The 20,998-nt window shown below is 39.5% G+C and overlaps 1 protein-coding gene across 2 annotated transcripts in view; it reads left to right on the top strand.

The window, feature by feature from the left end:
* Nucleotides 1-20,998, top strand: part of jak2b (Janus kinase 2b) — a 57,236-nt gene that overhangs the window by 27,992 nt on the left and 8,246 nt on the right. For both annotated transcript variants that reach the window (XM_057831482.1, XM_057831483.1), the window contains exons 8-19: nucleotides 2,198-2,355; nucleotides 2,427-2,538; nucleotides 4,999-5,185; nucleotides 9,154-9,278; nucleotides 9,381-9,515; nucleotides 9,612-9,699; nucleotides 9,850-9,977; nucleotides 12,026-12,164; nucleotides 12,816-12,967; nucleotides 14,508-14,658; nucleotides 14,735-14,868; nucleotides 19,530-19,719. In XM_057831482.1, coding sequence (XP_057687465.1) covers nucleotides 2,198-2,355; nucleotides 2,427-2,538; nucleotides 4,999-5,185; nucleotides 9,154-9,278; nucleotides 9,381-9,515; nucleotides 9,612-9,699; nucleotides 9,850-9,977; nucleotides 12,026-12,164; nucleotides 12,816-12,967; nucleotides 14,508-14,658; nucleotides 14,735-14,868; nucleotides 19,530-19,719 — 1,699 coding nt within the window. The remainder of the gene's footprint in view (nucleotides 1-2,197; nucleotides 2,356-2,426; nucleotides 2,539-4,998; nucleotides 5,186-9,153; nucleotides 9,279-9,380; nucleotides 9,516-9,611; nucleotides 9,700-9,849; nucleotides 9,978-12,025; nucleotides 12,165-12,815; nucleotides 12,968-14,507; nucleotides 14,659-14,734; nucleotides 14,869-19,529; nucleotides 19,720-20,998) is intronic.

Below are 20,998 nucleotides of genomic sequence, written 5' to 3'. Positions count from 1 at the left end.
CAGAAACTTCAATGGCGCGACAACGTGGCCGCCGTGAGAACGCAATGAAACGCGAAAGTCAACCTTGTGTTAGACGCGTCCCAGAAGCGTCTCAACACGACGCACGCGAAAAGAATGGCAGAGTTTATTATTTGACGCGAGACGCGACCCTACTGCGTCAACACTCTTACCGGTAGCTAGTATTGGCAGACCGGCAGTCACTCGTGTAAAAATACAGTGGATCCGGTTGATTTTCAAACTAATATGCAATCGTAACCCACTTTTTGAGTCCATCACTTCTCTTGAGTGGTAGATCGGGGCACAGGTGACTTGTCTTTGTTGATTTACTGCAGTCTTCTCTGCTATAATAATAACCAACAGGGCCACGTGTTCAATACAAAACCCTTCTACCACAACAAAACAAGTAGGAATTAATATTCACATAGGAACTAAAGTTATACAACATAAAATATACAATATACATGAATACTACCTCACATTTGTAAAATATAATCACATAATAAAATAAATAATAGCCCATTTAAATAAAATAAATTGAAATGAACTAAAACAACTGTAATTAAATAATATGAATAATAAAAAGACCCTGCTTGCACAATTAAATTTATTTCTGTGTGGCGCTTTAACTTGGGAAAATCCACCAATAAAGCTTTTGAAAACCGTTCATAAGAAAAAAATGATTCATTGAGGCATTTCATTTGTAAAATACATGTTAAAATCTTTGTTATTGGGACTATTTTTCTCTTTAGCACAGGACTTTTTTTTCTTCTTTCTTTCAGAAACAAAGCTGACCAATACGCGGGGTCTGAAAGGCAAATTGTTGTTGGATTATTATCTTTAAATACCCGCTACTTTTTTTAGCAGAATTCTAGCTTTGTATAGGCTAATGTTCCTATTGTTGAAAGCACAAAAGTGTGTAATAAACAACTAGCACATTTATATTTTGCATTGTTTTCTTACTGTACCGAAATTGAACCGAACCATGAGCTCAAAACCGAGGTACGTACCGAACCGAGATTTTTGTGTCCCGTTACACCCCTACTAAACACGCTGGAGTTATCCCTCGTAGCTGGTGGGAAACGTTCATGAGAGTGTTTACTTACCTTAAATTTTGTATAAATGCAAAATTATATTGGAGGTATTCCGTCCTCGGCAGCCACCCTCCACAAACATGTTTTACATGTCAGTTGGCCCTCCTCTAAGCTGCGGGCGTCTAACTTTTCTGTGGCTGAAGTATTCCCAAACTAGCGATTCGTTTTCTTCGATGGGGAAAAAGCCATTGTGTAGCACAGCTGACTCACTGACACTGAGCAACAACTGGTGAGGGAGGGTTGAGCCTTACAGCTTCAAGCAAGAGATTTCTGCATGCATTTTTGGGACATGAAAAATAGCTAATACCTAAGGGACGGTATGACGGAAAATTTTTGCAATTTTGAAACCTTGATATTTTAATACAATGGTATCCCTTGAAACTGGTAATCGCACATGCCTAGTGAGGAAGGCTGTAGATTTAATCCGTCTTGTCGTCTAACATTACAGCGTTGCAAGTAGTGCTTCATGCAACCCAGCATGCATTGCCATACTACAAATGTAAAATAACAATCAATGTTCATGTTTTGTACTAATTATTTCTTTAGTTACTGTTCCAGTTGTTTCATTACTTGCTAGTTATTTGGGTTGTTATGTGATCATTTTAGTTTCACTATGATCCCATGAGTTTGAATGACATTTGACTTCATTACATGCTATTATTTGTCGTTGTTTGCATTGAAGTGGCTATAAGCCTGTTAGACTTCTTGTTAAATGTGAGTGCAAATTGGTCCTCACTACCTCATGAGTGCTACAGTGTTGCTTAAGGTTGCTCTCACGTTATTATTGATTTGTAATTGTAAATCTGGTTTGCCGGATGAGATGTTGTTTTTTAATTGATTCAGGCATTCACAGATCAAGGAACTCTGATCTCACACATCACTAACCAATAACAGACTCAAATCAAATCTTTACACCTCTATAAGGAAAGGAAGTGAGCCGGAAATGCCCCAAAATGAATAGGAAGTGACCAAAAATCCACAGGAATTGAGCAATGACCTTCTTCATTCTTCAATAGGAGAGCAAATTATCCCCACAAAATTACTCCCAAAATTCTATAAGTTTTTTTCATATCAAGTTTTAAATTGATGGTTTTAATCTTTTGCAGGAATTGGAATTTCCAGGTCTTTCTGAAGCGCTATCCTTTGTGTCCCTCATCGACGGCCACTACCGGCTGACGGCGGACGCGCATCACTACCTTTGCAAAGACGTGGCACCCCCTAGGCTGGTGGAGTCCATCGCCTGTCATTGCCACGGCCCGGTTTCGTAAGTGACGGCAAATGAGGCCTTTTATTTGGATTCGCGGATCTTTTTTTGAATTGCGATTCTCTTGACAGGATGGAGTTTGCCATTAATCGACTCCAGAGATGCCCCAACAAGCGAGGCTTGTACATATTAAGGTGCAGCCCCAAGGACTTCAACAAGTACTTTCTGACGTTCCCTGTTGAGGTATGCACATAAAAGAAGGAAATGCTCGAAATATTGAAATTGGCCAAAAAGTTTTAAGTCCTGAAAGCATTAGTCCTGCATTCCGGGCCCAAAATAGCTGCCATCGGCCTGGCAAAAGCGCTCGAGGCGAAGAGAAACGAGATAGAATGATGATCTTAAGTCCTTAAAAACAGCATCAGTTTTTAGACAAGTTAGTTTTAAAAAAATACCTCTGTAAAACTTGATTTCATTTGTTAGCTCCCTTGTGATTGAAGAACAAAAAAGGCGATTTTCGATTTTTACAGGTTTTTAAAAATTCTCTTTTATGAACAGGAAATGAGGACATACATTTCATAACGAAGTAAAAATATTATGAATAAAACATGGTTTTCGTGGGGGACGGCTTCGACCACCAAACGGGGCAGAATTTTATATCATTCCTATGAAAATTAGCATTTCATCCCGGCCTCCAAGCTGTGTCGTTAAGGTGTAAACATAATAATTTTTGACAGTAACTTTATCTGTAAAACCCTGTTCAATGAAAGAAATGGCATTTGGGGTTTACAAAGCTGTTTACTCACATCATCAGCTAGTACTTCAGTGCGTCTTGTGGTTGATGAATCTGAGAGTGAGATTTGTTTGATTTTTTTTTTTTGTCATTTCATCCTTTTCTTTTCCTTCTAACATTGCTGCCATCACTTCAGTCATAGATTGTTATTATTTCTCCATCAGAGAATGGCTTCTTATTTTTGGCCAAAGACACTCTGAGTGAGCACTCCGTTGTAATTTGTTGTTGTGTCATAGATTTAACAATAACCTTGCTTGACTCTTGATATGACTGCTTCAAACTGGTAATTTCTTGCTCTCTTTCTTTAGGATGAAACTTATCTTCAAAAGAGCTGTGCTCTTTAAAACAATGGAGTTTCACATTTTCACTTACTGTCAGAGCAACTGTCTTTAAGCATAAAAAGCACATAGGTTTGGTACTTGCAGTTGGTAAATTGGACACATATTTGTCAGTCCATTCTTCATTGAAACGGCGATTTTAGTTGTCCACATTTCTTCTCTTGGTCAACTTTGAGCATGCCATTTTGTTAGATTCAGTCTTCTACTGGTAGCATGAAAACAAACAGATTGCAAAATGCTAGGTGCGACTAGTGTTTCACACTGCTGCGGTCTGTCCATTCTAGCTAGCAGCATGCAGGCTCTCTCAGCCAATCAGCGCATCCATGCTCGCTCTCTCAGCCAATCAGCGCATTGTTGTCATAGAGATGACAACAGAAGTGGGAACATGGAAGATATTTGACTAGAAATGAAAATAATTTAGCGATAGAATAGTAGCGCATATTGATAGATCGGCTAGTAATAAAAATATTATATAGGTTTAAAAAAAAAAAGTTTTATTTATTTATTTATGTATTTATTTTCGTTTTTGTAACGTGCCATTTGCTCTGGGTCCACAGAGAGGTGTGCCGTGGTCCGGTCGTGAACTTTGTCCACTAATTGAGGACCCCGGAGCTAGAGTATGCAGGCAGTTCCTGGAGGATGAATGAATTGATACCATTGACTAGCCCCTATGTTCACCTGACCTAAACCCATTTTAATTTCTGTCAAATTTGGTGGCATCAGTTTGTTGCTAATACATAATGTACTTATTGTCAGGAAAGATACTCCAGATAATTTCCCTCCGTTTAGATCTAATGTGTTTTCGAAGTCTTCCTCAAATTTTTTTTGAGCAGTGAATAATGCACTTACAAGCTGATTCTGTTTTCTGAGAGCAGATTAAAATATTTGTACTTACTGTATCAAGTTAGCAATTATTTCTTTAGGATGAGAAATGTCAATATTTGCACAAAACAAATGCATACTGTATAAACTGAAGATAATGGTATAATCGCTAATTTACCCATGTTTTTAATTGAGAACAAAAAATATTTTAATATATAGTATAAATGTCTGGACCCTCCCTTTGCATGTTCGGACACTGGGCCACTTGTCTGATCGAGTTACTGGATCTCTTTCCGATTTAGTTGGTGACCTATGATTTAGCACACTTATAAAGCCATGGTGATAGACAGAAAATCCAACACTCCACTTCAAATGTATTGGGTGACTAACAGTGGTAAATAAGTGATCAACTCATTTAAATTCACATCAACTCATTGGCTGCTGTTGACTGTAATAGACGTCAAAGCCATTTTAACTGGCACCAAATGAGCTGTCAGCACTTCCACTTCAAATGTTGGATTTGAATTTTTGAAAGACCCAAATGATTGAACATCCATCAGCACCTTGATTGATTTTTCGTTAAGACCTGTAAATATCCCATTGGAATAATCCAGTCTGCTAAAACACAAATGCACAGAGAAAATTTTTCCGTGTCTTGTTCAGATGGCACTTAAAATGTTAATTGCGTGAGACCAACTGTAACCTGCCAGATTTCTAAAACACTAAGGAAAACCCTATATACCTCTCCACCAGGTGTATGACTCATTCGAGTACAAGCACTGCCAGATTACCAGATCCTCCAGTGGCGAATTCAACCTCAGCGGAACCAAGAGAAACTTCAGCAGACTAAAGGATCTCCTGGGTTACTACCAAAAGGAAACTGTGCGCTCCGACAGCTTCGTTTTCCAGTTCGCCAAGTGCTGTGCCCCAAAATCCAAAGGTGTGTACAAGGAGATTTATTTTCATATCTCACAGCACTAATGGTGCTTACCAGAAAGCAATATTAGATAATAAAAATAAATGGCAGAAAACACTCAGGTGACATGAAATTCCGCTGTGAGACCCCAATTTGGCCAAATTTCAAAATTGTCCTATATGCATGTGTGCTACATCATTGGAAAGCTTAAAACCTCAGTTTTCTGGGGGGGAAAAATTTTGAACGGGTCAACAGGTGAGTGAGAAATACACATTTTTGAGACCTTTGAAATTTTCTTTGTTTCTCATTTGACAATGGTTTTGGACACCCATCCATAGTAAATAAGGAACACTTCAAGATGATGCCCCATTGTCTACTCAAGTCTTTGATAATCAATATGCATGCACTTAGACGTTTGGGTGGATGTACAATAATAAAGGAAATTGGTGTGTGAGTAAATGTAGATTTAATTTATCCCTGTGTTTTATTTTGTAAATAAACATGGAGTTAACTGTATAATTAACTTTACTGCACACAGTTTTTGATTTGGCTTGATTTTGATATGTGTAAAGAAAAAAACATTTCCAGGGGAATTGTAAGGGTTAAATTCCAATACCATAATATTTAAATTTTTGCAGTGGGCTTTAAAAATATTTTTTTCAATTATGATTAAGGGATGTGAATGTGAGATACTGAGAATAAAAAGCTCCATATGCATAAAGTGAACATATTTATTATATTTAGTCTTGAACCCTAGGACCTAGGCTTTAAGATTTAAGCATCTAATAATGTATCTAATACATCGATATCATTCCATAATAAGCAATCCAAATGGCAACAAGGGTCGAAAGGATAATGAACAGCATGCTAGTCAGTTCCTGCTGTGTCCATAATTCTCGCGCTAGCGTTCGACTGCAATGCATGTCTTTTTGTTGCTTTCCGGTAACTCGAGGTGAGAGCATCAGAGAGCATAATGAAAGATACCATGAGTTTAATGAGATCTTATCGCATACTTGTTTAAATCCAAAAACTGTGTAGCATGTATCACCGAGTGTCAAGACACAGCTGTGAATGGCCATAGCCGGACTTTGTGGGGATTTTATGGGTGAAACACGGTAATATATCAAGGGTTGTGATACCGAATTCACAGACAAAAAAGAGTGGTCGAGATTTTCTTTTTCAAATATTTACCTTTTAAAGGTTTTTTCCCCCCCAATTTTTCTTTGTTTGGATTGATTATTTATCATCTAAAATATCAGGGGAAATGCGACAGTAACAAAAACAATACAATTAAGCCATAGTTATGAGGTAGCTCTCTGTGACCTAATTACACATTTTTATTGTGACGTAGTTTGTAAAACTTGAAAATATGCGGGTGAACAATTGTTTAAAGTCATTTTTTTTCTTTAACTAAACATTAGAGGTCAATTAATGATTGATGAACAGTAAATATAATTACTTACCTTCTTATTATGGCTGGATTGAAACAAAAGCGGTTGCGCAGTGTCTGTAAACGGGGGTCTCCAAGGTAAACAGGACAAATTAAAAATAGTCCGGGGGCATAATGCGCCATGAAATTGCTATGGCAGGATATAGACATAATGTGCTGCAAGGGAAGAAACTGCTTTTTCAAGGCCTTGTGTGTGTTTTCCGCCACTTATACCATATTTTTCTGACCATAAGGCACGTTTTTTTTTTCACAGTTTGACAGAGGATGCATCTTATACAGTGGGACAAAAAAGTATTTTGTCAACTACTACCGGTAATTGTGCAAGTTCTCCCACTTGAAAATATTAGAGAGGCCTGTAATAGTCAACATGGTTAAACCTCAACCATGAAAGACAGAATGTGGAAAAAAAAAAAGAAAATCACATTGTTTGATTTTTAAAGAATTTATTTGCAAATCCTGGTGGAAAATAAGTATTTGGTCAATACCAAAAATTCATCTCAATACTTTGTTATGTACCTTTTGTTGGCAATAACGGAGGCCAAACGTTTTCTGTAACTCTTCACAAGCTTTTCACACACTGTTGCTGGTATTTTGGCCCATTCCTCCATGCAGATCTCCTCTAGAGCAGTGATGTTTTGGGGCTGTCGTTGGGCAACCCGGACTTTCAACTCCCTCCACAGATTTTCTATGGGGTTGAGATCGTGAGACTGGCTAGGCCACTCCAGGACCTTGAAATGCTTCTTACGAAGCCACTCCTTTGTTGCCCTGGCAGTGTGTTTGGGATCGTTGTCATGCTGAAAGACCCAGCCATGTCTCATCTTCAATGCCCTTGCTGATGGAAGGAGATTTTCACTCAAAATCTCTCGATACATGGCCCATTCATTCTTTCCTTTACACATATCAGTCGTCCTGGTTCCTTTGCAGAAAAACAGCCCCAAAGCATGATGTTTCCACCCCCATGCTTCACTGTGGGTATGGTGTTCTTCGGATGCAATTCAGTATTCTTTCTCCTCCAAACACGAGAACCTGTGTTTCTACCAAAAAACTCTATTTTGGTTTCATCTGACCACAACGCATTCTCCCAGTCGTCTTCTGGAGCATCCAAATGCTCTCTGGCGAACCGCAGACGGGCCTGGACGTGTACTGGCTTCAGCAGGGGGACATGTCTGGCAGTGCAGGATTTGAGTCCCTGGCGGCGCATTGTGTTACTGATGGTAGCCTTTGTTACTGTGGTCCCAGCGCTCTGTAGGTCATTCATTGCGATCGAGGGAGATTATCAGTGATCTTGTATGTCTTCCATTTTCTAATAATTGCTCCCACAGTTGATTTACACGAAGCGTTTTACCGATTGCAGATTCAGTTTCCCAGCCTGGTGCAGGTCTACAATTTTGTCTCTAGTGTCCTTCGACAGCTCTTTGGTCTTGGCCGTAGTGGAGTTTGGAGTGTGACTGGTTGATATATATTCATATATTTATACTAAAACGATGTATGGATGTTAAATAAAATAAATAATTTGGATAAAACAGAAGGCGCTGTGCATGCCTGCGCACGTGAACTCAGTGGCCCCGCTCTTTTTTCAATCTTCTCCTCCGCGAGCATCCTGGTATTTCCTTTTCAATATGGAGCAGCTATAGGAGTGAAAAACAAACTAAAGACAGGTGAATTGAAAAGCAAACAACTGCAGGAGGAGTGGGATATGGAAACGATGCACATTGATTATTGAAAATGCTATATGGAAAACTGCGTCAGCTTCGCTGAATGTAAACGAATGTGGCGCTTTGATCTCACACGAGAAATATATTTAACAAACTTTTCCAGCGTTATTTTGTTGTGTAAATGCATATATAATTTTAGACTATTCAAACATTGAGAAAAGAGTTTTTTCTGCCAACTGGAAGAGATTAAAATAAATGTCAAATCCACTATCCGCCTGTTAGAATAGACACGCAAACATAAAAGATATAAATATTTATTGAATATCCATCTTACTGTCTTGTTTAACTGGGAGAAGTTGTTACAAAAGACAGGTTTTAATTTGTTATCATTATGCATACATGCACCGGTAAATGTGATCACACAAAACGCAACCACGCATTGCATCGCCGCATTTCCTCCCTCTCCTGAGTCCTCACAAATTATACATAAAATTTCGTTTTTTTTTTTTTTTTCAAGCTCGGGCAAGCAAATAAAGTTAATTGATCTGGCTCGGGCCGCTTTGCTTTAATACCCGCGGGCCGGTCAGATCGGGCTGGATTTTTTAGGCCCGATTTAACTTCTGGCGTCATGTAATGTTAGCATACCGTACACCTATTCAGCTTGTTGTTCTCTATTGTATTTTAAATTGCCTTTCAAGATGACATGTCTGTTCTTGGTGCTGGATTCTATCAGATAAATTTCCTCCCAAAAATGTGACTTATACTCTGGTGCGACTTATATATGTGTTTTTCCTTTTCATTTCGCATTTTTTGGCTGGAGCGACTTATACTCAGGTGCGACATACAGTCCGAAAAATAAGGTACATATATAGTTTTTTTCTTCATAGAAAAGTCCAGTCTGCTGATTTGCCGGCGGAACAAGGTTTCTGAGGTGCCTCCCTCGCCATCACTGCACCGACCCAACGTTAGCCAGATGGTCTTTCACACCATCAAGAAGGAAGATTTGGAGTTTGTACGTTTTTTGTTGTTGTTGTTTTTTTTTTTTTTAAACCCCCGTGTTACGAACATTTATTTAATATTTTTACTCCAACCCGAATTTTTCAAAATTCCTCAGACTGAGAGTCTCGGCCAAGGGACATTTACCAAAATCTTCAAAGGCGTGCGCAAGGAGCTTGGTGATTATGGAGAGGTGCACCAAACTGAAGTGGTCATGAAAGTGCTGGACCAAGCCCACAGGAACTACTCAGAGGTGGGTAAAAGTCTTTTTTTTTTTTTTTTTTTTTTTTTAAATCAAACCCAGTTTTGCCTTGTTTTGGGAAGAAAAACACGATTTCTACTTCCACAGTCTTTCTTTGAAGCAGCCAGCATGATGAGTCAGCTATCACACAAGCACTTGGTGCTCAACTACGGCGTGTGCGTGTGTGGCGAGGAGAGTAAGTTAACACTACCAAACAAATACTCACCTCTTAAGCCAGAGAAAAACTCTTCTCACCCAAAAAGAAAAGCTTCTGAAGTTTGCATTCCATTCAGAGGATAATGGTCTTCTCCAAGGCTATCTGCTAATTGATGTCGTCTATACCCAGATATCATGGTGCAGGAGTATGTGAAGTTTGGCTCTCTGGACACCTACTTGAAGAAGAAGAAGAACTCGCTGAACATCTTGTGGAAGCTGGATGTGGCCAAGCAGCTGGCCTGGGCCATGAACTTCCTGGTATGTCAAACTAACCTCCAATGCAATGTCAACCCCTGCATACAAACAGCTGATAAACTCACAACTTTGTTTTGGTGCTAAGGCAAAGCAATAAAAGTCGAGTTAAACCATAAATAGAGTTAAACCATATAAAAAAAAGAATATATATATATATATATATATATATATATTAGGGATGAAAGATCGGTATGATTTTCGGTACGAGGGACACTATTTTCAATTCGATTCAAAACATTTAATGCTCTGAAACAAAAAATTATTTATTTATTTATTTATTTTTTTATGTTTTTTATTTTCCGAACAAGCAAAAATAACAAGCCATCATATAAACATACATTATAGTGCATAATATTTATGTGCTTATGTCTTACTGATTTGAAGAAATTTTGTATAAAAGTGCTGAAAACACTCTTTACTGTTTGTAAAGTGAGGCGGGGCACACTGTTGATTGCTATTACTCTCTTAGCGGGTATGTTTACCACATGAGAAAGACATCCTATTTGTGGTCCGAGTCCATCTGTGTTACATACTGAATCAACAATATTTGCAGCATTATGTATAGTCACTGGTATGGATTGATTTGGCCTGCTTAACTTCCATTCAGTCATGGCGGTTTTTAATTCCTCGATGTAGTATATGGACTACGCGTCCCATGATCACTCTGAGCTCACGCAGCCAATGGCATGGGACTTGGGGGATCTAACGTAGCACATCGAGGTTGCTGTTTGATGATATCTAGTGTGTGCGCGCGAGTGTTGTCAGGCATTAAAAAAAAAAATTAACGCCACAGAAGTCACGTCTGCTTATTACTGGACAACACCAGCATTTGACAATCAACTTTCATAAACAGGACGAGTTTGAAGTACAGCGCTCTTAATTTGCCACTCGTTGTTCATCATATAACCATGAGTTAGTGCTCTGTGACCCACGGCTCTTAACCTGTCTTTTGTCAAAGTGAGGTAATTTATAGCAGCCAAGTCGGCAACCTTATATAGGCGGACTTTGTAGTACGTATCCGTAAAGGCAGTCTTTGTTTAATATGTATAAATGGGGATAGCATATCAGCTCACCCACAATGCTGCCAAACAACGGATCTGTACGATATAGAAGTCGACAAGCCGCCTCCTTACGTATCTCTTTCCTCACGAGCAGTGATCCTTGTGCACCACAGCTCCCACCTTTCATGCAGTTTGGGGGAGGAGTGGAGAAGGGAGTGTGCGAGCGGCAGGGTTAGTTTTTCAAGGCAAAGCTGGGCCGGACATTTTAGCGAGAGACAACAAAAATAAATTCGTAAAATACATTTTGGGGGATCAAATGTTTTAGCGTGTTGAATTAAAGAGGGCATATAGAACGATTCAATATAAAACCGGGTATTGTTGCATCCTTAATAAAATGCCATGTCATGGATAAGCAGCAGAGGACAGCCGTTGAGATCGATGTAGCCATCCCCAACAATGGCAATATCAGGAAAAAGGAATACAAGAAGCTAGAAAAATACCAACGGCTCAAGGGAAAGCTCGAGAGAGCCAGAAAAGTGAAAGAGACAGTAGTGCTCATGGTCATAGGAGCACTGAGGGCCGTGTCCCCCACACTGGAGAAGTGGCTCCAGCAGATACTTGGTGAAACATCAGACATCTCTGTCCAGAAGAGTGCAGTCCTAGGAAAAGCAAAGATACTGTGCAGGACCCTCAAGCTCCCAGGCCTCTGGTAGCGGACCTGAGCTTGAGATGAACAGCCACCCACCCTACCAGGGGGAGATGAATGGAGAGTGAGGAAAGAAGTTTTTTTATATAGAGAGAGACACTCACTATATGCCTTACGTGGAATCACATTTTAAAATATGTTGGGTGTTTTGGCTCTCTGCAAAAAAGGATTTCCAACCCCTGCTGCAGCAAGTCACTACAGCAAATTGGGTGCCATCTGCTGGCCAAAATGTTCATTGCAGGAACAGGTCTATTTTAGGTAATAATGACAATATTATAAGTTTTATATTCTTTTGCTGATATATATCTTCTACTTGTCACACATTTTCCACATCCGACACGCAGGAAGATAAGCAACTGGTCCACGGAAACGTGTGCGCCAAAAACGTGCTCCTGATCCGAGAGGAGGACCGGCGGGTCGGGAACCCGCCCTTCATCAAGTTAAGTGACCCTGGCGTTGGCATTGCTGTCCTGCCTAAAGATGGTGAGTTTACAGCTGGACTGTCAAGACCCATTTTTGTCACGACCCACGTTGCAGATATGGTTTGGTGGGCCATTATCTCAGACAATCCATATATAGTAAATGTTTAACCCATTCAGCTGCCATTGACGCCGATGGATGACCATTCCATCTTGAGTGGGAGGGGTGAATGAGCATTCGTTTATTTTACTAATCGATTAGCGAATGGATTTTCATCTATTTTGATCGTCGATACACTGCTTGGAGACAGTGTTGACCTCAAAATTGCTCAAATCACTTTTGTTGAGGATATTATTAACAGTTTATTTGTCATTTTTATTTTCTTCTTAAAAAATAAAATGGAGCAAATGTAAATATTTAAATATTGCTATTTTAATAAAAATATTCATTTTTTTATTTTTACATTTTTCTTTTTTTCCCTTTTATTTACAATTCTTAATTAGAAAAGGGGTGCATCGGTGAACATTCTTTTCACTTTTGGATTTAAATATACCATTAAATAAACTAAATATTTGCTGTGTTTTTATATTTAATTCAATTTATTTCATGAAAGGGGAAAAAGTATTGTCTGATTTTTGGATTACGAAAATGTTACATAAATTTTATTTTACTGAGAAACATGACGCCGATGCATGTGATTTACTTTGGGTTTAGTTTTGATCGAGAGGATCCCTTGGGTCGCCCCCGAGTGCATCGAGGACCCTGCTAATCAGAGCCTGGCGGCAGACAAGTGGAGCTACGGCGTCACGCTGTGGGAACTCTGCAGCGGTGGCGAAAGGCCCTTAGCGGCGTTGGATGACTCCAAGGTGAATCCCGGGTTAGCTTGATTGATTTACTGCATGGGCGAACACACAACAAAATTAGAAATGACCACAAATTCTGTCGAAAACATAAAAACTAAAAACAGTGACCTAAACACAACCCAAAATCTTGACCCAAGGTACTCAAAGAGCACTCTTGAGAGCAGATGTCTGACTAAGCATCCAAATTCCAAGCATCACCATATTTGAAAGAATGTGAACTCCCATCCTTTATAACCTAAAATGTCAACACTCGTTCTCTTGTCGTCATATTGCCTATACATCAAATTTGAATGAAATAGGCTAGCTCAGGGGTGTCCAAACTTTTTGCAATGGGGGCCAGATTTGATGTGGTAAAAATGTGGGGGTCGACCTCAGCTGACGTCCTTTACGTAGAACAATCTATTTAAGCAAATTATAACAAGCCATTCCATGTGTCACATTTGCTTTATTTTATTTTTTTTAAAAATAATTTAACCAATCTCGCAACTAGCCTTTGTGGCGTTCTCTTTCGACACTCGTGCGCTTGTGAAATACTGCTGCTGTAAAATTAAACTAGCTTCAAGTTGCTTCAATTTCTCGCTTCCTATCTTCCCGGTAATCTTATCGTACATGTCAGCGTGTCTTGTTTGGTAATATCGCCTCACATTGAACTCTTTAAAAACAGCGACTGTCTCTTTGCAAATGAGGCAGACACAGTTTTTGTGTATTTTAGTGAAGAAATAGTCCAATTTCCACCTATCCTTGAAGCTTCGGCCGTCGCAGTCAACTTTCTTTTTTTTGTTGATTGTCGCCATTTTAGAAAATTGGAAGTAATGGGTCACACGGGGTAATGTTGCTTGGAGTGCTGCTGCCTTTTAGTGGGTAAATGAGGAGCAGCATTTAGTGTGTAAGCTAATTCATATGCTGGTAGCAGTACTGCTGACCAATTTATTAAATCTGTGTGCGGGCCAGACGTTATTGATTTTATGACAGAGGCTGGGGGCCGGATGAAATTTGACCAAGGGCCGCATTTGGCCCCCGGGCCGGACTTCGGACAGTGTGGGCTAGCCTGTTACCAAGTTATCTTGAAATTATTTTTTTAACTCTTTGACTTCTTTAACCAAAATGTAATCACCACATCTATTTAATCTTAAAAAAAAAAAATCATTCAAATTTTATTATCCCTTTATCCATTCTTGAGTTATCTTGAACACAAATTTCTGACCTCTGACATCTGGACCTCTTTGCCCCAAAATTTAATCTTTTGTTTCATATTGCAAACATATCCAGCAAATTTGATAATAATCACTTTATTTTTTAACACAAACATATTTTTGACCCCTGTGACCTTATTACATTCACTGAAATAACAAAGAAAAGCAATCAAAGCTGTGACCCAAATCAGTGAACAATCATGACCCTAAAGACTTGACTGAAGAATGGTGCCCAAAAAATTGCAGCCAAAACCAAGTGAGCAACCCTCCAAAATTCATTAGAAAAAAAATCAACAAAAAGCATGTCCAGGAAATAGAGTTTTGACGGCTCCATTTTTCTAACCCTCCAGAAAAGACTGTTTTACGAGGACCGGCACCATCTTCCCGCACCAAAGTGGATCGAGCTGGCCAATCTGATCATCAGCTGCACCGACTATGAGCCGACATCCCGACCGACGTTTCGTGCCGTCATCCGAGACCTGAACAGCCTCTTCACGCCAGGTCGGTGAATGCGCTCGAACCCCTCCCATTCCCAGTAGACGGCGCGAGGTCCCAACTTTGTCCTTGTGCCGGCCAGACTACGAGCTGATCGTGGACGGCGACATCCTGCCCAGCCGGACGGCGTCTGCCTGGATGACGGGAGGCTTCGAGAGTCGGGAGCCGGCCCAGTTTGAAGAGAGGCACCTCATATTTTTACAGCAGCTCGGAAAAGTAAGTCGGTTATTAGGCGACTTCCTGTTTGTTTTAGAGCATTTCTAGGTCACTTCCTCTTGATTTTGGGGCATATATGGGTCATTTCCTGTTTATTTTGAGTTCCATCCTCATGGCTTTGGGATATTTACTGTGGGGTAAATAAGTATTTAGTCAACTACTAATTCTGCAAGTTCTCCCTCTTAAAAATATTAGAGAGGCCTGTAATTGTCAACATCGGTAAACCTCAACCATGAGACACAATGTGGATAAAAAAACAGAAAATCACAATGTTTGATTTTTAAAGAATTTATTTGCAAATCATGGTGGAAAATAAGTATTTGGTCAGTACCAAAAGTTCATCTCAATACTTTGTTATGTATCCTTTGTTTGCAATAACAGAGCCCAAACGTTTTCTGTAACTCTTCACAAACTTTTCACACACTGTTGCTGGTATTTTGGCCCATGCTTCCATGCAGATCTCCTCTAGAGCAGGGATGTGTTGGGGCTGTCGTTGGGCAACATGGACTTTCAACTCCCTCCTCACCCCGTGGCGTCAAAATGATAACAAGAATGGTGGGCAAAAATCGCACAACCACACGGGGGGACCTAGTGAATGACCTACAGAGAGCTGGGACCACAGTAACCAAGGCTACTATCAGTAACACAATGCACCGCCAGGGACTCAAATCCTGCACTGCCAGACATGTCCCCCTGATGAAGAAAGTACACGTCCAGGCCCGTCTGCGTTTTGCTAGAGAGCATTTGGATGATCCAGAAGAGGACTGGGAGAATGTGTCATGGTCAGATGAAACCAAAAAAGAACTTTTTGGTAGAAACATAGGTTCTCGTGTTTGGAGGAAAATGAATACTGAATTGCACCATACCCACTGTGAAGCATGGGGGTGAAAACATCCTGCTTTGGAGCTGTTTTTCTGCATAGGGACCAGGACGAGTGATCTGTGTAAAGGAAAGAATGAATGGGGCCATATATCGAGAGATTTTGAGTGAAAATCTCCTTCCATCAGCAAGGGCATTGAAGATGAGACGTGGCTGGGTCTTTCAGCATGACAATGATCCCAAACACACATCCAGGGCAACAAAGGAGTGGCTTCGTAATAAGCATTTCAAGATCCTGGAGTGGCCTAGCCAGTCTCCAGATCTCAACCCCATAGAAAATCTGTGGAGGGAGTTGAAAGTCCGGGTTGCCCAACGACAGGCCCAAAACATCACTGCTCTAGAGGAGATCTGCATGGAGGAATGGGCCAAAATACCAGCAACAGTGTGTGAAAAGCTTGTGAAGAGTTACAGAAAACATTTGGGCTCCTTTATTGCCAACAAAGGGTATATAGCAAAGTATTGAGATAAACTTTTGGTATTGACCAAATACTTATTTTTCACCATGATTTGCAAATAAATTCTTTAAAAATCAAACAACGTGATTTTCTGTTTTTTTTTCCACATTCTGTCTCTCATGGTTGAGGTTTATCCATGTTGACAATTACAGGCCTCTCTAATATTTACAAGTGGAAGAACTTGCACAATTAGTGGTTGACTAAATTCTTATTTGCCCCACTATATGTGTAACTTCCTGTTCATCTGTTGAATTTTAGATAGGGGCTGTCAAACGATTAAAATTTTTAATCGAGTTAATTACAGCTTAAAAATTAATTAAACGTAATTAATCGCAATTCAAACCATCTATAAAATATGCCATATTTTTCTGTAAATTATATATATATTCTGTAAAATAATTTGTTGGAATGGAAAGATAAGATACAAGATGGATATATACATTTAACATACGGTACATAAGGACTGTAGTGGGCATTTCACTCTACTGTCATTTAAATCTGTCTATGCTGTCCTCACTCCGAAGCGTCTACTTTTTCCAAAGCTAGACAGCTAGTGAACGACGCCTTAATAATCAGACTTCTTCCTTTCTCATCTGATTTATTGATAAAATGGCCTCAAACCATTGTCCTCTTTAGACCGTAATGAAACTACAAAAAAAAAAGTACACAAGCATTGCATTAGCAACCACGTTAGCTGAGCACGCTATAAAGGTTCACTAAACATAAACAAAAAGCGTCTCATCCAAAAAATAGAACATTTCGCTTACTAACATAATATGTACATTCTTTACAACAACCATACTTACGGACAAATCTTGTCCAAGGATCATATAAGCACAACATTACAACGTAGGCGTCAGCCCGAGAGGTCGTGCAGCCATATTGAACTGGCAAGAAAGCAATAAACCATGTCGCAAAGCGACCACAAGAGTTCGCTGTTAAACAGCACAAAAAACGTTGCTGTAAAACTTACCAAAAGGCAGAATACTGTCTGAGTGGGACATGTGCGTTAATTGCGTCAAATATTTTAACGTGATTAATTAAAAAAATTAATTACCGCACGTTAACGCGATAATTTCGACAGCCCTAATAAAAATAGAAATTATATAATTATTTCGAAACCCATTTTAAAGATTATTTTATCAATGGCAAATCATCTGCTATTTACTCAGTGGCTGCCATTGACGACAACAGACGTCCAATCCATTTGAAGTGTGAGGGTTGGGAATGAATGAAGCCCCCCCCCCCCCCCCCCCCCCCACCACCACCTAAAATTGATTGGATGTCTGCTAGTGATAAACGCATTTCAAATCTCTACAGAAGGAAGAAAATACCTTTCAACGCCCCTACTTAAATGGCCCCAGGGTGGCTATGTTGGTAGGGGTGACATTCCCATCAAAGTCAGTATCAACATTAAAATCAAGTCATACTACTTTATTTGATCAATGTGAAAGCATATGCTATTTACTCAGTAGCTCCCATTGACTACGATGGACATCTATCCATTTGAAGTGTGAAGGCTGGCAGCTAATGAGCGGATGTTCATTTGCTGCCACTCTCCCACTTAAAATAGATTTGATTTCTACCAGTGACAAACTCATTTCAATTCACGGCATCAGCATGAAAAAAACCTTTCATCGCTCCTATCAACATGGCCCTGTTGGTTGGGGTGACTTTCCCTTTGAAGTCAATGCATTGACATTACAATGATCCCCCCCCCCAATTCTCAACCCATTTTGAAAAAGATCATTTTATCTATGACAAAGTCTATCAATGTCTGTTTACTGCCTCTAGACATCCAATCAATTTGAAGTGGGAGGGTTGGCAGTGAGTTCATTTGCTTCCACCCTCCCATTTCAAATGGGTCGGACATCTATCAGTGACAAACTCATTTCAATTCACAGCAGAAACATGAAAAGCTCATTTCTCCTACCAAAATGGCCTCCGAGCGTCCGTGCTAGTAGGGGCAACCTTCCCATCAAAGTCAACGCATTGACAGATGACACTAAAATTAAGTCATAACTAGCCTTTTTAAAAAAGAGCATTATATCAATGTCAAAGTGTCAGCTTTTTACTCAGTGGCTGCCATTGACAAAAATAGACTTCCAATTAGGCCTGAACGATATTGGGAAAAAAAACTATTGTTACGATTTATTCGGGGTTTGCGATATATATTGCGTTATTATAATGCGATATAATATATATATATATATATATATATATATATATTTTTTTTAATTATTTTAACTAGATGACTTGAATAGGTGTTTGGAAAGACTTTGGATAATTCACAGTGACCTTAGTGTACAGTGATCCCTCGTTTTTCCCGATTAGTGGGGACCAGAACCCGCCGCGATAAGTAAAAAACCGCAAAGTAATGCATCCCCCCCTTTTTTTATTTTTTATTTTTATTTTTTTTTGGTGTGTGTTCATTGTATTTATTCAGATTCAGCATTAGAAAGAGATACATATAAGACATGTTTTTTCACTTTTTTTCCCAAAGTATGTTTTAAAAACATTTATATATATGTTATCATATATTTTAATAAATTGTGTTTAAGCACTTCAAATGTAATAATTATGATCAGTTTTAAACATTACTCTCCCACCGAATAATTTTTAAACAAGAAAAAAGTACTGTAGTAGAAAAATGCTTGGCTTTATTAAATGCTTCTGTTTACATACCTTGGCTGGGATTCCTGGAGTGACATGTAGAAATTAAAAATTCATCAAGATCACTTCTAGCGTTTATTGCCACAACATAGCATGTCCGGCTGCCTCAAACGTCTCGACACACACACATTCATTCCAGCGCACGCTTCCTTGCGCAGCAACTATTTAACAAGTTAAACAAAGATTGACGTATGAGGCGCATGTAAAGTCAGCTTCTCTGGTAAGATACAAGACAACCATCTGTCAACATCGTTAACTTTAATAAGCGAGGGCCACAGTGACTAATGAACAAAGATCTGGGGGAGGGAGGGAGGCTATGCGAGCGCATGAAGTTTGTGGGATAAAAAAACAAACAAAAAAACTTGCACGTCCTTGTGATGGGACTATTGTGCATGCGCACATCACAATGGCGATGTTTAAACAATATATCGTTCAGGCTTACTTCTAATCCATTTTAAGTTGAACGGTTGGCAGCAAATGAATGAACGTTCATTAACTGCCACCCTCCCACTTCAAATGGATCAGACATCTACTAGTGATAAACTCATTTCCATTCACAGCAGAATGACGAATGGACGCCACACAGTTGGATGTCCAGCATTAGCAGTACTGAAATAGTTCAAACCACAAATCTACCTTGACGCTGTATTTCAGGGTAACTTTGGCAGTGTGGAGATGTGCCGCTATGACCCCCTGCAGGACAACACGGGCGAGGTGGTGGCGGTGAAAAAGCTTCAACACAGCACAGCAGAGCATATTCGCGACTTCGAACGCGAGATCGACATCCTCAAGTCTCTGCAACACGACAACATTGTCAAATACAAAGGCGTCTGCTACAGTGCTGGTAGGCGCACCAAAAAAAAAGACACACACACAAAAAAACAAAACAAAAAAACATCGAAATTCAGCCCTAAATCTATAATCGCACAAAATCCTGCCCATACAAAACTCAACAAAAAAAACGCACAAGTATCAAGATGCTAAAACTCACAACTAGTAAAAAGTGACCCCCAACAAATCATGACAATCAAATAAAACAAACAATATAAAATTGGACCAAAAACTATGACCAAAAATCACTCACAAAAACTGAAACGCACTATGATCTCAAACAACTTACACTACCAAAACGCAGAAATGATATGACCATAGCATCAAACTCCTGACCAAAACTCAACATCAAAAATATCCAAAATCATGACCAAAAATCACCCTGAAAAGCAACAACTCTATGAACCTCTAAAAATACCACAACCAAAACTAGAACAGAAATATGACCCCCAAAAAATAATGATCATTAAACTCGGTCTAAAACGCACAGCTAAAAGTATCAACCAAAAATCATGACAAAAATCACTCACAAAAACACAACCGCACCACAATCCCCCAAAAATACCACAACCAAAACATAGAATCAAAATACAGTGGTACCTCTACGTAAGAAGTTAATTTGTTCCAGGACCTTGTTTAAAAATAAATATTAAATAAGATAAAGTCTCTTGATCTTAAAACCGCTCTATTTACATGTGCGCTGCGTGGCCAAGTTTGGTGACTCTTACTAGTGGACCTCTCTGACTGCTCCCATACTCAAAACTATGCGTTTTTACTAAACCATTATTTGGAAAAATGATTTAGAACTTTAATCAGGTTACAGTTCTTATTTTTGTGGTACTTTAAATCCACAATTTTGAATAAGTTCTGGCCAAGGTTGGTGAATATAGCAGCACGCAGCCAACAGCAGCTAACGTTACTGTATATATTGACTGACGCTGGGCTGCTATAGCTTTGCAAACACCCCAGTAATGGCGTCCAACCACTAGAGGGCGACATACACAAATCTCTACTTGGATTAGTCAAGAGGCACAGCCTAGACTGCAGTCGTCTAGCCTGGAACTCCAGACACACCGCTGTTCCAGCTATAGAGTCTGGGACCCAGCTCCTTATTGGCTTCTTGTGCCCGAACGAAAACCTCCTTGCAATCAGATTTGTTTATTTGCGTGACGTGTTCTTAACAAGCAATGTCACTCTTGCGCGTCGGAAGTCGTCTCCACAACAACGCAGATGGCGAACGGGAGAGCCGAGAATATGTTCCTATCTGCTGTAAATTCAGTCTTAAATGACCA

Source organism: Corythoichthys intestinalis, chromosome 3 (assembly GCF_030265065.1).
Source record: "Corythoichthys intestinalis isolate RoL2023-P3 chromosome 3, ASM3026506v1, whole genome shotgun sequence".
Lineage (NCBI taxonomy): Eukaryota > Metazoa > Chordata > Actinopteri > Syngnathiformes > Syngnathidae > Corythoichthys > Corythoichthys intestinalis.
Note: the sequence above shows the minus strand (reverse complement) of the source record. Positions and strands in the feature narration are given on the sequence as shown.